General features: G+C 41.5%; 1 protein-coding gene across 2 annotated transcripts in view; it reads left to right on the top strand.

Moving 5' to 3' along the window:
• Positions 1-15,747, top strand: part of COPG2 (COPI coat complex subunit gamma 2) — a 138,900-nt gene extending 123,153 nt beyond the window's left edge. For both annotated transcript variants that reach the window (XM_082633065.1, XM_082633066.1), the window contains exons 21-24: positions 13,608-13,705; positions 14,460-14,598; positions 14,891-14,989; positions 15,469-15,747. In XM_082633065.1, the coding sequence (XP_082489191.1) occupies positions 13,608-13,705; positions 14,460-14,598; positions 14,891-14,989; positions 15,469-15,599 (467 nt within the window). In that variant the 3' untranslated portion in view covers positions 15,600-15,747. The remainder of the gene's footprint in view (positions 1-13,607; positions 13,706-14,459; positions 14,599-14,890; positions 14,990-15,468) is intronic.
• The last annotated feature ends 49 nt before the right edge of the window (positions 15,748-15,796 follow it).

Raw genomic sequence — 15,796 nt, 5'->3', positions numbered from 1 at the left:
TCTGATGCCTCCGTCTGCCCGACTCGGGCTCATCTGCTCATGCTTCACCTCTCTGCCCAGCTGTCCACCCTGCCCCTTCCACCCAGTGATTCTCACCAGAGGATGCATGACCCCCAAGGCAAGCCTATCAGCATCATCTTCAGGAATGTTTTTGTGTTTTCTTCTTTGATCTTTTTGGTTTTGTTTTTGCTTTGAGCAGTGCACCACTCACCCTCAGGTGTCCTGACAGGCCTGCCTTGGGGTCCATGCCCACAGCCCCCCTTGGGTGAAAATTACCCTCCCCCCCGGGGAAGAATCACTGCTGTGGAAGCCCAGCGTGCCTCCCTGGGCTGCACTCTCCCCTTGCCCGCCTCTAGGCTCCCACCGGTTGCCATTGACCCTTGTTCCTCAAGGATCCCAGCCCTGCCCCCACTCTTGACACTGATCCAGCCATCCCTTCTTGGGACCAACACAGTCCCTTCCATCTGATATGCCCCAAACTCCAGCCTACTTTACATAGTTACACTTTTCATTTTCTTACGTCTGTCTTCCCTCTTAGTCAAGAATCATTGTTGAATGTGACTTTAATTCTTTTTACTTAAACTTCCTAAACCATCCACATTCATTCCATTGTTTCATTTCACTCGTTTTCAAAGTGCTTAGTGTTCACTGTGTTAGCACAGAACCCTGGAAATCTACTCACTGCAGCCCTCATCCTTTTCTGTGTTTATGTTTTGCAGGACGTGCTCTAACCTCTTCCTCTCATCCCTCATTCCCCTACTCCACTCTTATTGCCAGACACTTTTAATTTCTCTCTCTTCTGGGTCTTGTTGAAAACTTGACCCTTCCTTGAACTCAGCTATTAACAGGTACATATAGCCTTAACCCCCTCTTCTCAACCTGATTTCACTCTCATTCCCATTTAATATTTTCTCCTCTTTCATAAGTACTTTGTATGTTTTAAGTTTATATACTATAACAAGTTTGGCAAGATTCTCTGTTCTACCACCTTATTTTAGCTACTCTTTGCTATTATCCGCATCATGTGTTGGTTTTACTAGACTCTAGTTTTGTCATTTTGTTTCTGTAATCCATGCAGTTTTCCTCTCCTTTGTTCTTCCTCTATTTCCATTACTACTGAATAAGGTCATTTTCGTCTCATTTTTATTTCTTCTCATGGAATCCTTTAGTCCTATGTGTAACTCTAGTTTTGCGTATCTATTTTGTTCCTCTTTCTCTTCTCTGCCATATTTTAACCCCCTAGTTAACCCGTCCTTGTTCCGTAATTCATCCAGTACCACCTTACGAAGTTATAAATCCTTTCTAGATGTGGATGTGCAGTTTTCACTTCCATTCCATGACACCCTTTCCCCCCGTCAGCTGAATTCTTCTTTATCCATGTCTTAACTTCTTTTCCCACTTTGCCTTTTTCTAATATTCCACCCTACTGCATGTAGTTGCCTTCTGACTTGTTTCCATCTGCCTTCACTTTCTTCAGTACTTTTCGCCTGTCTTTAATCCTGTGTCTGTTTCTGCCCTCAATAAAGATCTGCTTATTGTGAAACTGTTTTACCCTATATTTTATCTCATTACTCTGAAATGTTTTCTTATCCATACAGTGCTCTTTTTACGTGGTTTCCATCACCTGTATTCTTCCTCGTTCCACTAGATATAATTATAGTACCAAAACTTGTTTTTCAGTATGTCACTCCTCACATGAGCTTTCCCGTCTAAAGTTAAATTTTGCTTTGCCACCCATTTTCTTCTTCTTCTTTTTTCCCTATTCTGCCTTTTATTAACCATCCATATTCTGAGTATGTACCATTCTCATACACTCACTAATACCTCCCTCTTTGGTTCCTCTTTTTGTTCTACATTCATTGCTCAATCCATTTCCATATTTCTTCTTTTTACATATTTTGCTGAATTGCTTTGGTTTTCCATTTATTCCTTCGTAGGATCACTGCAATTTGTGTTGTTTTAGGTCCACTTTACTGAATTTATCTCTGACCTTTCTGCCGACTACACTTTTTTATACAAATGTACTTTCCCACATACAGTCCTTCTTATGTCTCATTTTCAGTTATAACTTTATCTCCCCCTTTTCTTCCTTTAAGAAATGCCTCACCACACAGTTCTCTTCCTGGCTCAACTGCTTTATAAGTACAAGCAATTTTCATTATCCTTTCTTTAAGATATGCTGAATAGCAGTTTTTCTTAGTAAATGGTTATATTGCAATATCTTAAATGTGAAAAGGCCCATAACCATTTTCCTTTAAAAAAATCCAACATATCTTCTCAACTATCACAAAAATGCTATTATAAAAACTTTTAAGTATTTCTTATAATATAAACCATTTTAAAGAACTACATAATTATTTAACATAAAATTCATTTACTAGTGTACATGTTTGTAGTACAAAATGATCCCATACTATGATATAAGACTGTAATTGCATTCTCCTTTTACAGTGCATGGAATAATGAAAGGTTCTCAAGAGAAATAACAAATGCATATACATTTTCAAAATGCATTGTATAAATAAGAAACTCTTGGGAAACATTTACTTACCAATTGGCGAATTGCTGGAGTTGTTCCACACATATTATAGGGAAGATGATAGGAGTAATGCACAACACATTTAAAAACCTTGAGCATAGGAAGTAAACCTATAGATAAAAGACCTGTGTCTGCAGCAAACATATACTATCCCAAATAGACTGTACAAAGTCAAAGTTTTTGCTAGCACAAGAATGCTAACTCACTCTACCAAGTTTCCCAAGCACATGGTGATATGTAGGTAAAAACTTTTCATGTTAACAAGTATTTTGGTAATGTGAGTAGATAGCTGGTGATACCTGCATTCCTCATTCTGGTCTCAGTAATATTTACCATTTTGCGCCTTGCATATTACAAACCTAGCCTAATTCATACATCCCTTTTCTAACCAGCATCTTCTCTCCTTTCCTCTTCCCTCTTTTTTTTTTTTCAGTACGCGGGCCTCTCACTGTTGTGGCCTCTCCCGTTGCGGAGCACAGGCTCCGGACGCGCAGGCCCAGCAGCCATGGCTCACAGGCCCAGCCGCTCCGCGGCATGTGGGATCTTCCCGGACCGGGGCACGAACCCGTGTCCCCTGCATCGGCAGGCGGACCCTCAACCACTGCGCCACCAGGGAAGCCCTTCCCTCTTTTTTTTATACGAGTCTTTGCAGTTACTTCTTTCACTTTCAGCCGGTCCTCACGTGACTCCTTAACTTCTCAGCAAGCTAACATCACACTTACAGGCAGGTCTTCCATAACTCCTTTTGACTATTTGCCCTACCAGGTCTTAAACATTCCCTTATCTCTCACCCACAGATTCTATAATATATCAATAAATGCAGTATTATTCTCTTGAGATTGCCTCATCATGATTCGCAACCACTCCTCAACCAATAGCATTCATTTGCTCTACTAGAAAAAGTATCCAATCCACACCTTCTAAAAGGTCAGTCAGTGGTGATGTCTTTAAGGTTTCCACCAATGCCTTCTTGTCAAGGTTTATGTTAATCCATCTCTTTCTAACCTTTCTTAACAAGCAATCACTTCAGTCATAAATTTCCCACGAAGACTTCAAGAGCCAGCCTACCCAAGTCCCGTTCTTTTTCAGGGCCCGGATCCTCTTTCATTCTATATATGCAGTTCGGGGACCTGACGGTTCTGTGTTTGTTTCATTCACACCTGATCTGTCTTGTTGCCATTCCAGCTACTCAGAACTACTCTCTAATTCACACAATGCCCCTTTACTTACTTGCCATCCTCTCCTATTTTCTTTTTATTCTGTCATGACCTTTGGCCTTAGTATGGAGCAAAAGCCATTTCTCCCATCTGTATGACTATTCAAATAATGTCTTTCCATCTGCAAGGAACTTGAACATTGCTTTTCTATCCGTTTTCTCCTTTTCCCCTTTCTCCTTTTGCTGCAAACTCCTTACATTTCCTCCAACATCCCTTCTTTCAGCTGTATCATTCCAGTGAATCTGATCATCTTTCCTGGATATGTACACTTCTAATGTTCAGCACTTGCAATTCAGCCTTCATCCATCTTCCTTATTTCCTGCACTCTGTACTGAAATCTGTTTCCACCCTCCATGGAGTCTGGATTTTCCCAGGATTTCTGCTCTGGCCCATTTTAGGTCCAATCACATTTAATTGCTCTCTAACCTCTCATTCTACTGACTACACTGATTGCTTCAAATCTTTTTCCAACAAAGCTTTCTGGGCAGCAACACATCATACTCCAGTTCTTACTTGGCGGTATTCTCACCTCTTTCCTTGGCTGGTTGATACCTGGCTTGCCGTACAATCCTTCACTGAACTTTTGGTTCTGATCTCTCTGTGCTCCTCATCCTGGACCTCTTTAACGCCCGTCCTTGTTTAACATGTTGCTAAACTGCATGCTCTGCACCACAGCCTATATCCTACACTCCCTCTCCTTACTTCGATTTCAGCCTCAATTTTTTTCTCTCTCTCTTTTTAAAAATACATCTCAGCAGTTTCTCTCACAGCCAGTCCTAACATGATACTTTAATTTCTGAGCACTTTAACATCATACCTCAACAAGCTCTTCCTGAGTTCCTTTGATTATTTGCTCTGTCATATACATGAACATCTATAATATTTTTGGTTTCCATCTGTAATCATAGTGAGGGACACATTAGTCTTCTCTTGAGGCGCACTTCCACTCACTTCTTACCAAGTACACTTCATCCTCTCACCAGATAAATGGTCCACCTGCACTCTCTAGTTGGTCAAACCAGCGCCTTTCAGGTTGCTATCGATGACTTTTCATCAGGGTTCATTCTAACTTCCCCCTCTAACCATTCTTATCAACCAATCCCTTTAATTAAAATGTTCCGTTCCCCCAAAATTCATATACCTACCATCCCACTTCTTTATATCTTAACTTTATGCTATATTTGATTGAGACTTTTTTAAAGAAATAGAACAGTGAACATGTAATTGAGACTTCCTTTGTACCACTTTAGAATCATTTACCTCTTTCCCTTCTAAGAGAAAATCACTAAATACTTAAATACTTATCCTCATAAATATTTTATACTTTCCACAAATATTCATATATCTATAAATAATATGTAATGCCCTCTTTGAGGGATATATATATATTCATTCTTAAAAAATTTTTTTTCCCATCAAGACTTTGAGTGCTAGTCTACTTTCTAACTCCTATTCATTCATATGCAGGCCTTTACTTCTCTCTAGTTATATACCACTCATTGTCATCTTTAACTAACACCAAACATTTTTAACCAGTTAGACCCCTTCTGAGATCTGACAGATTTCTCCATTCCAGGTCTCTTCAATTCACATCTTATTTGCCTTTTTGCTACTCTGACTACTGAGAACCCTACTCTAATGCATGCAATGCTCCCATTATTTAGATTAAAACCTCCTCTTCTTTCTTATTCTGTTATGCTCTACCATATCTTAACTATCCATTTCAGCTACTGTCCTATGTCATAGCAAAGGGTACAGTAGTTTTCTAGTGAGGTTTACCTCCCTAACGATTCCCAACTACTCCTCAAGAAATACAGATAGTCTTCTCTATAGACAAACCACTGGTCCATGCTCCTTAACTGGTCAATCCTGATGTGTTTTAAGATTACTAACTATGTCTTTTTAGGAGAATTCATCTTAATAAAACTGCCGTAAACTTTATTATTAACCAAGCTTTTAATTAAAAACTTTTACCCACAGCATTAAGAGCTAGTCTACTCTAAAATTCCCATTTTTATCCAGGTCCTTGAAACTCTGTTAGATACACCACTCATTACCATTGGGCCTTCCCATCCAATTTGAACATTTAAGGAAATCTCCATTCTGAGTCTCTTTATTACACACCTGATCTATATTACTGCTATTCCATTACTCTTAAGTCTTCTATAGTTCATACAATAGTCCTTTATTAAGTTAACAAACTTTCTTTTGCTTTTTATTCCATCACAATCTTGGTCTAAATATGGTAACATAACTACCACCAGTCAATAGATACCATTCTTAAATCATCCCTTCACATCTGTGGGAAGCTTCACTTTGCTCTTCCATTGCTTTCCCCTGATCCTTATTTTGCCCTAGAGAAACATGCTGCCTTGTCTTCTGTGTCCCTCCTTTCAGCTTCCACCTACATTCACATCATTCTTACAGATTCAGCTGTCCCTTTGGGCTAGATACTCCCCTCATGTTGGACACTCACTGCCCAAGCCCTGCTGTCTTCCCTTTGTGTCCTACACTCTTTACTGCATTTGTTTGTATTCTTGGTTTAGCATAAACTTCATAGGATTCCTGCCACTGGCCTGCCTTTTAGTCCATCCCACTTGGCCTGTTTCTGACCTTTCACTCTATTGACCACACCCACCACTTCTAGTATTTTTCCAAAAAAGCATCTGGACAGCAAAACTTTATACTCCAATTCTTACTTTGCTACATTTTAACCTCACTTTCTCTCATTCATACACAGCTCTAACAAAATTCCAATTCCCATTTCCTAATGTTCCCATTTAGACCTCTTCAGTGTCCTTCCATATTTATTTTTCTACACTGCATGTTCTGCACGCTAGCCCAATTCACACACACTTTCTGCTTATTTAGTTTCCAATCTCCATCTTTTGCTCTTTCCTTCTTTGCTATTTTTTCATACAAGTCTCCTCAGGTGCTTCTCTAACTTACTGCAAATTCTAGTATATTTCCTTAACTTCTGAGTATATCTTTAATGTCCCTCTTATGGGACATTCTTTCCAGTTTCCCTTTGGAGAATTCCCCCATATATCTTAACCTTTCACAGTGATGAATGCATATTCTTTTTGAGGTTACCTCCTCTCCTGATCCCCACTCTGTGCCTCACTCAAAACCAATTTTCTACTCTTTTTTTTTTTTTTTTTTTTTTTTTGCGGTACGCGGGCCTCCCACTGTTGTGGCCCCTCCTGCTGCGGAGCACAGGCTCCGGACGCGCAGGCCCAGCCGCCATGGCTCACAGGCCCAGCCGCTCCGCGGCATGTGGGATCCTCCCGGACAGGGTCACGAACCCGTGTCCCCTGCATCGGCGGGCGGACTCCCAACCACTGCGCCACCAGGGAAGCCCCAATTTTCTACTCTTTAGATAAGCCTTTCCCTTAGATAGCTTCTAACCTGTCTTCTTCCTTTCCATCGTGTTCTTTGGCCCAGCTATGGTGCCTATGCCTCCAGGTGGTATCAGTGACAATTTCTATGTCAGTATTAAGTGATACCTTCTCATCTGGCTGGCAGCAATTTTAACTTTGCTATTTTACTCCTTTTTCTTTATTTTGCCTTATTAAAAACTGTATCTTGGGGCTTCCCTGGTGGCGCAGTGGTTGAGAGTCCACCTGCCGATGCAGGGGACACGGGTTTGTGCCCCGGTCCAGGAAGATCCCACATGCCGCGGAGCGGCTGGGCCCGTGAGCCATGGCTGCTGAGCCTGCGTGTCCGGAGCCTGTGCTCCGCAACGGGAGAGGCCACAACAGTGAGAGGCCCGCGTACCGCAAAAAAAACCCACAAAAAACTGTACCTTATATTCAGCATCCCTCTTTCATTCAGAGACTGTGTATGTACATATCATTCCCATAGATTCAGTAATCTCTTCTAGATAAACAAACACCTCATATTCAGCAGTCACTGTTCAGACTCTGGACTGGATTATATAGTTCCAGCCCATGCAGCCTCTCTCTTCCACAAAGCTTCCTGAACAGTTCCCCTTCATAACCTCAATTCTTATTAAGCCACATTCCCTCCTTCCTCTCTCTTTTTGAGTGGCTGCAATCTAGATTAACATAAAATCACTCTGTTAAAGTTCCTACTCTCCCATGTGCCAGGATTTCTCACTCTAGCACTCCTTAATGCCCTTACCCATTGGCCATGTTACTCTCCTGCAAGTTCCTCACCTGAGTCTAATTCACATGGCCCTTTTCCATTTTTTAGTCGCCATTCTCTCCTTGTCTACTATCCTTTCTTACAAGTCTCCTCAGTTGCTTCTCTAATTTTCAGCTAATCCTAATATGACAGCTTGCTAGCAAAGATTTTTTAATCGGGATTACTCTTAATCTGCCTTTGTCTAAAGCAGTGGCTCTCAAACTGCAGTTTGTTAAAATACAAACTGCTGAGCCCCACACCAAATTTCTGATTCAGTAGGTCTAGTAGGGCGAAGAATTACATATTCCTAGGCAGTGCTGATAGAACACATCTTAAGAAGCACTGCTCTAATCTTTCCCCCAACCAAGCCCTTTAATTAAAAATTTCCCATGAAGGCATCAAGAGCAAGTCTACTCCTGACTATCACTCCTTTTCAGGCCTCTATTTCTCTACCATTATATAGACTAGTCATTGCAGTCTGGCTTATAGCCAACATACCACTCAGGCCCATTCTCACACTATAGGCTTCCCCATTCTGGGCATCGTTACGGTCCTGTGGTTTTTCTTATTACCACCCACCTACTCAGAATCGTTCTCTAGTCCATACAGTGCTCCTCTTAGCTTTACCCCCCACCCCTCCTTCTGTGTCTTTTGGCCCAAGTATGGGATCCTCTCCCTCCAGTCAATACCTGTCATTCTTCAAATGGCATTCTTTTAATCTGGGGGCACCTGTAATGTTCTCCCATTCCTTTTCCCTTGCTACCTGTCTTGCCCTAAAGAAATATGCTGCCTTATCTTCAGCTTCTCTTCTTTTTATAGCTACCATCTCTGTTTCATTCAAGTGGACAGCACTCCCTAGCCAGGTTCTCTCCCCAGGAGCTGTCTCTCCACTTTCAGAAAATCTTCACACGACAGAGTAAATTCTAAGGATAACTTTAATGTGGCATTTGCAAGATATTCATTTGTGTCTCCCTTTGGTGGTCTGCCCTCCCACGTCTTAATTACATATAGCATAATTTCATCTACCATCTGTAAATGAAAATAACAAATGAAGTTTTACTTTTGAGTTGGGCATGATCGCTAGCCACTCAACTCTCAGTATTAGTCATCCAGTGCTCAGAGATTTATCCTGGTGTCTTTAAGGTTGCTGGCCTGTCTTTATATCAGAGTTCATCTTAATCCATCTCCTTCCAATCCTCCTAGCTAAAACTTCCCACCAAAACTTCCCATTACTTTTCGGGCCCTGTTCTCCCATTGTATATATGGCTTTTCAAAGTCCAGCGTTAAGACCCATCATTTGACCAGACAGACCCATTGTAAGACCTTACAAGAGTTCTCATTCTGGAAAACTGTGTTCCTCATCTTATCTGCCCATGCCACTCCACCTGTTCTCAACTGCTCTTCATATAGTTCTTCCCTTTTGTAGTTTCCGGTCTCTCTCTTCTTTCTTATTTAATCATGATCTTTGGTACAAGTATGGTACCATATCCCTCCTGTCAGTACCTGCCAATCTTCCAATGACCCCATCTCTTCTGCAGCTCTTCCACTCTTTTCCTTGACTGACTCTAGAGAAACACCTATACTACCTACAGTCACTTGTTTTTTCAGCTACCATCTTTATATCATTTCTCATGGATTGAGAAGTCTCTTCTTTCATCTTGTTTTCTGCACACTGTTCTGAATACATTTGCATTCTCAGTTCAGTACGGACCTTCATAGGATTCTTGCCACTGGCCATGGCTTGGATCCATCCCATTTAGACTCTTTAATATGTCACTCCATTGGCCATACTTGTTGCTTCAAATATCATTTGAGAAAAGATTCCCAGATTCCGTTAGTGAGGCACTCCCTCATGAACACCAGCTCTTATCAGCCACTTCCTCTCCACATCCTCTCTCCCCTTTGGCTGTAACCTAGCTTAGCTCCCATCTCTCTACTTAATACGCAGCTCTGCCCTTTTCCAGTGCTCCTCCTTCTGGCCCTGTTTAATGGCCTTCCCTACTCACACCTTATATTCGGCACCCCAGCCTAAACCCTCCATCTTCTGTTTTTATGCTTCTAGCCTCCGTCTTCTCCCCTCTCTCCATGATATTTTCATACAAATCTCCCTAGGAAATGTCTGTCACTTTTAGCCATGGTAGGGTAACTTCTAAGAGCAACCAATTTTAATGGCGCACTGCAATAATCTACGATAACTTAGCTATCCGTCACCCTTTCATTTACCATCTTGTCTACAGAAGGAATGGAGGCAAAGTACTTCTCTTGAGGTGTATTTCCCTCAGAATCTTCACCCATTCTCCAACAATAATCTATCTTCTGGCCAAACTACCTATTCACGCTCTCTATTAAGTCAAACCTACTCTCTCTAAAGTTGGCAGCAATGGGGTTTTATCCGCATTCATTGTAAGCAGCTTCCTTATAAACTTTGCTGTCACCCAAGTCCTTTAACAGTTTCCCTCCAAATCGGTGCTTCAGGAGCTAGTCTACTCCTGCCTCCTACTCAGGTCCTTGCTCCCTGCACTTCCTGTATACTTCTCGTTGCTATACGGTCTTTACATCCAAAATGCGTCCAGTTAGACCATTTTGAGCTCTGACAGGGTTCCCCATTTGAGGCCTTTATTACACACCTGCTCTGCCTTCTGTGCTCTCCACTATACAATATTTCCATTTATCTGCCTCCAGTCTCTCTTTTCTTTCTTTATTCCATCATGGCTTTTGGCCCAGGAATGCTGACTTATCCTTCCAGTTGATGTCTGTCATTCCTTAGTGTCTCCTTTCTGTCTGAGGGCAACTTTAATCTTACTTTTCTGTACCTTTCTTCCTTTTTCCCCATATTTGTCCTAGAGGAAAACCTTATCTTCAGCACGCCTTCTGCCACATGTGTAGCATCTTCCTGGTAGGCATGTTCTCCTCATTTTTGGCACTCACTGCTCAACTTGCTTTCTCATCCGCCTTGATTCCCTGCACACTCTATGCATCCCTTCCTTCTCAGTTTGGTCCAGTCCTGTGGGGATTGCTGCAGGTAGCCTGTGTTTCAGGCCCATCCCTCCTACCCTCTTATCTTTCACCCCACTGACCACATCATTTTCTGTAACTATTATTCCAACAGAGCTTTCTGGCATCTCCTCATAACCCCACTTATTTAGTCACAGTCTTCCCTCTAGTGGCTGAGGCCTGACAGCTCCCACCAAATCTCCCACTGCCATTTGCCACACTGCATGTTCTGCGTCCCAGCCCAATTCACATGGCTCGCTCCTTTCTTAGCTTCCAGCATCCATCTTTTCTCTAAGTCTGTGTTTTGGTATTTCTTTTCCCTACAAGTTTCCTCAGTAGTTATCTCCCATTTTCAGTCAGTTCTCAGACAAGCCTCATTTCTGGGAACAGTCTTAATGTAGACCTTCAGGGCATTCCTCTCTTACTCCCTTGGTTATCTGCCTTGCTTCATTCATGAAGCTCTCATCTTTGTCATGGCAGTGGACTCAGTATTGTTCTCTTGCCATGGAAAGGCTCTCTCTCACCCCCTTCTCCTCATCACCCAGCGTTAGTCATCCTCTCTCACAACACTGAGCGATTGCTACCAGTGGCTTTTAATGGAGTTCACCTTAGATTCCATGTAACCTCTCACTGTATTAACCAAACCATTTAATTGAAAATTTACCACAAAAGTTTCAGAAACATTATCTCTATTAATACCATTCCTATTTGCTTCCTTAATCCATTTTTCCTTATCACTTACTTATATATAAAGTGTCTTCTGTCTTTACTTATACATAAAATTCAACCAGTTAACCCAGTCTGTGATCTACCATTATTCCTGACTGTCTCTCCTTATTCCTCTTCTTCATTTGCCAGTAGCCTCCATGAACCAACCTGGGGTTCATATAATCTTCTATTACTCAACATCTATCCTGTCTCTCCATTTTTATTTGATCATGACCTCTGTTCATACTGTAATCCCATTCTCTCCATTCATTTTTTCTTTTTTAAATACCTCAACTGACGCATTCTAGGTTTGTGTTAATTTCCACTTCTTTCTTTCTTCTTCCCCCTTCCTCCTGCAGAAAATCCTACCTTAATTTAAACAAGGACCTTCTTTCATCAACCCCCTATTGCACTGAAATACATTCTGTAGTTTTGATAGGTACACTCTTTCCTATATGGGGCAGTCCATTCCCATCATCTGTTTTCGGTATGCTAGAGTGAATTCATTTGCTCTCTGAATTCAGGCCTATTCATAGGATTCCTACCAGTGGCTTTAATTACCTCTAACATTTCAATCTCTTGACTGCCTCAGCTACTAGAGCCTGCTGGAAAATATCTAGTCTCCTTCCTTTGAAATATAAGGTATTTCACATTTGTTCCTAAACACATTCTCTTCTCAGCACCTATGTACTAATCTCTCTCTTACTGCTTCCAATTACACCACTGCCTTTCTAGCCTCTTTCCTTTAGCTCGTGTACCTTCCTCTGCTTGCCAAAGCTCTTTTGCATCTTTTGAGATCCAAATAAACTGTACATCCTTTCAAATTTTTTATGATTTTCCCAGGCTGTTAATCCTGCACTCCCACATAGCACTGTATTAAAACTTATATTAAAGAACCTATGGTAGATCTCTCACACACACTGTTATTCAACTCCTAGACAATCAGCTGTGGGGAAAAAGGTCATGTCTTAGTCGTCTTTTTATCTAAGGATCTGGCATATTCATTTTATACCTTTACATTATAAATGTATTGACATTTTCTACATTTTTGGATGGAGGGAGTTTAAAGTTAAGACTGAACAAATGAAAGTCTCACTACCCAACCTGTCATATACGGTCTTCACATCTGAGTCTATTCTTTCCTGTCCTTGCCTATCCCCCAAGTAACTTTCTAACTCCACAGTTTCATATATATATACACACACATATGAAATTTTTTAAACCTATAAGCCTTTTCCACACCATGGACTAGACCCTTATGTGCTTTTTCTTCATCCAAGATTAATAAATCCCCTCCTTCAGACAGTTCAGAAAATCCTATCTTCTTCATGAAGACTTCATTTTCCTTCATTTCTTCCACTGATTATCTCAAAACATATAACTGCCCACTTGCTTTTCCATTGTAAGACACTGACTTCACCAATATTAGAACTTCATTACTGACCTACTCACTAAAGGTTGAAAGTTGACATAAAGCAAGTTCATTCTGGTGATCTCTGAACCCACTTTTGGTCCACAGTCTACAGATATAATATCTGTAAAGATAGCAAGACTGTGATATACTTAGTATTAATTTAATGATCTGTGTGCTTTACCATCCATATTTTATGCTTTGTTTGTCAGCTCCTAAAGTAGTGGTTCTTAACGTGTTGACAGGCATGGCAAAAAGCCCCTTAAAAGGTGTCTCCCCTGCTGCTTTCCTGATCTGTAGTCAGATGCTCTACTACTGAGCCATACCCCCTGCTTTCCTTATCTGAACATAAAAACAGAGTTTTGCCCATGTTGTCTTTTCTGTACTGTTCTAACTCGCAGCAGGGAATAGATTTTGAAGTCCAGCCTACCGGCTTCTTTTGAGAACTACGACCCTAGAAAACAGCCTACACATGTGTCACTTGATAATTCAGAACACAGAGCCAAGGGCAGGTGGCGCTTCCTAAGTTACTGATGGAAACCGTGTGATTGTGCTGCCCATGACACAGGCTCGCCTGCTCTCTCTCCTCCAGCTGCAGGTACCTTCAGCTGCACCATGAAATTCACTGTCCGGGACTGCGACCCTGACACGGGGGTGCCAGCTGAGGAGGGGTATGATGATGAGTACGTGGTGAGTCTCCCCTGCAGAGAGGCTCACTTTGACCCCTTGCACCACTGAGTGACTTCTGTCTGGAGAGAACATTTTCATCTGACGTGAACTTATGGGATTGTATTCTCAAACACGTTACAGCTGAGGAGGACCTGGGCTAATCCTCCTCTGTCGTGGGAGTGCATCATGCCAAAGAGAATTGGGATTTACCACTTCATTACTGATTAAAGCAAAACTCACCCTTTTTAATGTTTTTATAATAGGGATAATTAAGAGATGAAAAGAATTACATGATTTTCATTGAGATCAGCTTTATTTAAAGTATTGGGGGTAGGGGTTTTTTGTTGTTGTTCAGCAGCTTTTAGTTTGCTTATAACGTATCCACATCGTGGACTGAAAAGCCTTCACAGAATACAGGGAAAAGTTTTAGAAATATCTACCTGTTCGTGAATGCAAAGTTCAGAAGGCCCTGTACGGCTTGAACTCTGCAGTTACGTGTGGCAGTGTGACTGCTCTGTACCTACGCCAGGGCTACAGACGTTAATCTGAATATGGCTCTTGCCAGATGACCTGTTTTCTTGCTTTCCTTTGCTAGGGCCTACCTTGTTAGACTTATCCAGACTACAGAACTTCAAACTAGCTTGGTAGTAGAGTTTTTCCTAGGCTCCTGCAAAGGCTATAACACAGGATGATAAAACCAAATGAACTAGTCTCTTCTACCTTTGTACTGAACTGAGAAGACTCGTTTTCTGACCCCTGTTTGTTAACCCACTAGCTAGAAGATCTTGAAGTGACTGTGTCTGACCACATTCAGAAGGTAATGAAGCCTAACTTTGCTGCTGCCTGGGAAGAGGTAGGCGACACCTTTGAGAAAGAGGAGACCTTTGCCCTCAGTTCTACCAAAACTCTTGAAGGTGAGAACAATTTTGCTATCAGTATATTGCCTGATAGCAGTCTAACACCTAACATGCATATTTGTTTTTCCAAAAGGACTCCCTTTTCTTTAAACACTCCGTAAACTATTCCACTTTAAAAGGCCAAATGCTGCCTTCATCATCTAACAGTCAACCCATTTCCAGTCCAGTAGCCTCCCTCCACACACCACCACCAACCCCGTGCACCCCCAACTCCCAGCACCAAGTAGTGCAGAGGCAGATCCCTACGCTGACCTTTTCTCATACGGTTGCATCCATCTTCTCAACACAGAAGCTGTCAACAACATCATCACATTTCTGGGCATGCAGCCATGTGAGAGGTCGGACAAAGTACCTGAGAACAAGAATTCCCATTCCCTCTATCTGGCAGGTAAGAAACTTTCACCAGATTTCTCCTTTATTTTGTTGCAAAATTTGATAGGAAGGGATGTGCGTGGGCATCTCATGCCCTGCTACTGTCCCATTATCCCATTGTATGAGTTACAACTTGAAGCCCCATCAAAATGAATAATTTGTTTTAGCTGTTTAATTTGCATGCTATTCTTAGATGGTTCTTTTAAGATGTATATTTGGCCCAAGACACTTAAATCTCTTCTACAGATACCAGTGCTCCCCGCTTAAGTACTCCATATCAATATTATTGAATACCTTCTATGTACCTGGTATTATGGGAATATAAAAGATTATTTAGAATTTGTATGTAGGATTCAATTCCCACCATAAGCACAAATCTCTAGAAAAGCTAAACTAAAATAATAGAAAGGAAATGCAGGCAGAGCATGATAAATTTCATTATTCAGAGCTTGTTTTGAGTTCTTAAAATGGTTTTCCTCACTCTTTTCCTCTCAGGTGTATACAGAGGTGGCTATGATTTATTGGTGAGGTCCAGGCTGGCCTTAGCAGATGGGGTGACCATGCAGGTGACTGTCAGAAGCAAAGAGGGAACACCTGTAGATGTTATCTTGGCTTCTGTTGGATAAGTTTTTACTGGGTGAGATGAAGTTGATGTACCCTTCACTGTCAGTGGGCTTTCAGGCTATTGGCATGAATTTCCCAGAATCATACTTTCAAAAATGAATGACTTCAGAAAAGCAAATTAAATGTTTTGGCCCTGAGCCAGCAGATCAAGCAGATATCTGTCCTTGTGCATGTCTTTTTGTTGTTGTTCCTTTTTCTT

The sequence above is a fragment of the Mesoplodon mirus genome, assembly GCF_964341445.2.
Source record: "Mesoplodon mirus genome assembly, chromosome: 9".
NCBI classification, from domain to species: Eukaryota; Metazoa; Chordata; class Mammalia; order Artiodactyla; family Ziphiidae; genus Mesoplodon; species Mesoplodon mirus.
Note: the sequence above shows the minus strand (reverse complement) of the source record. Positions and strands in the feature narration are given on the sequence as shown.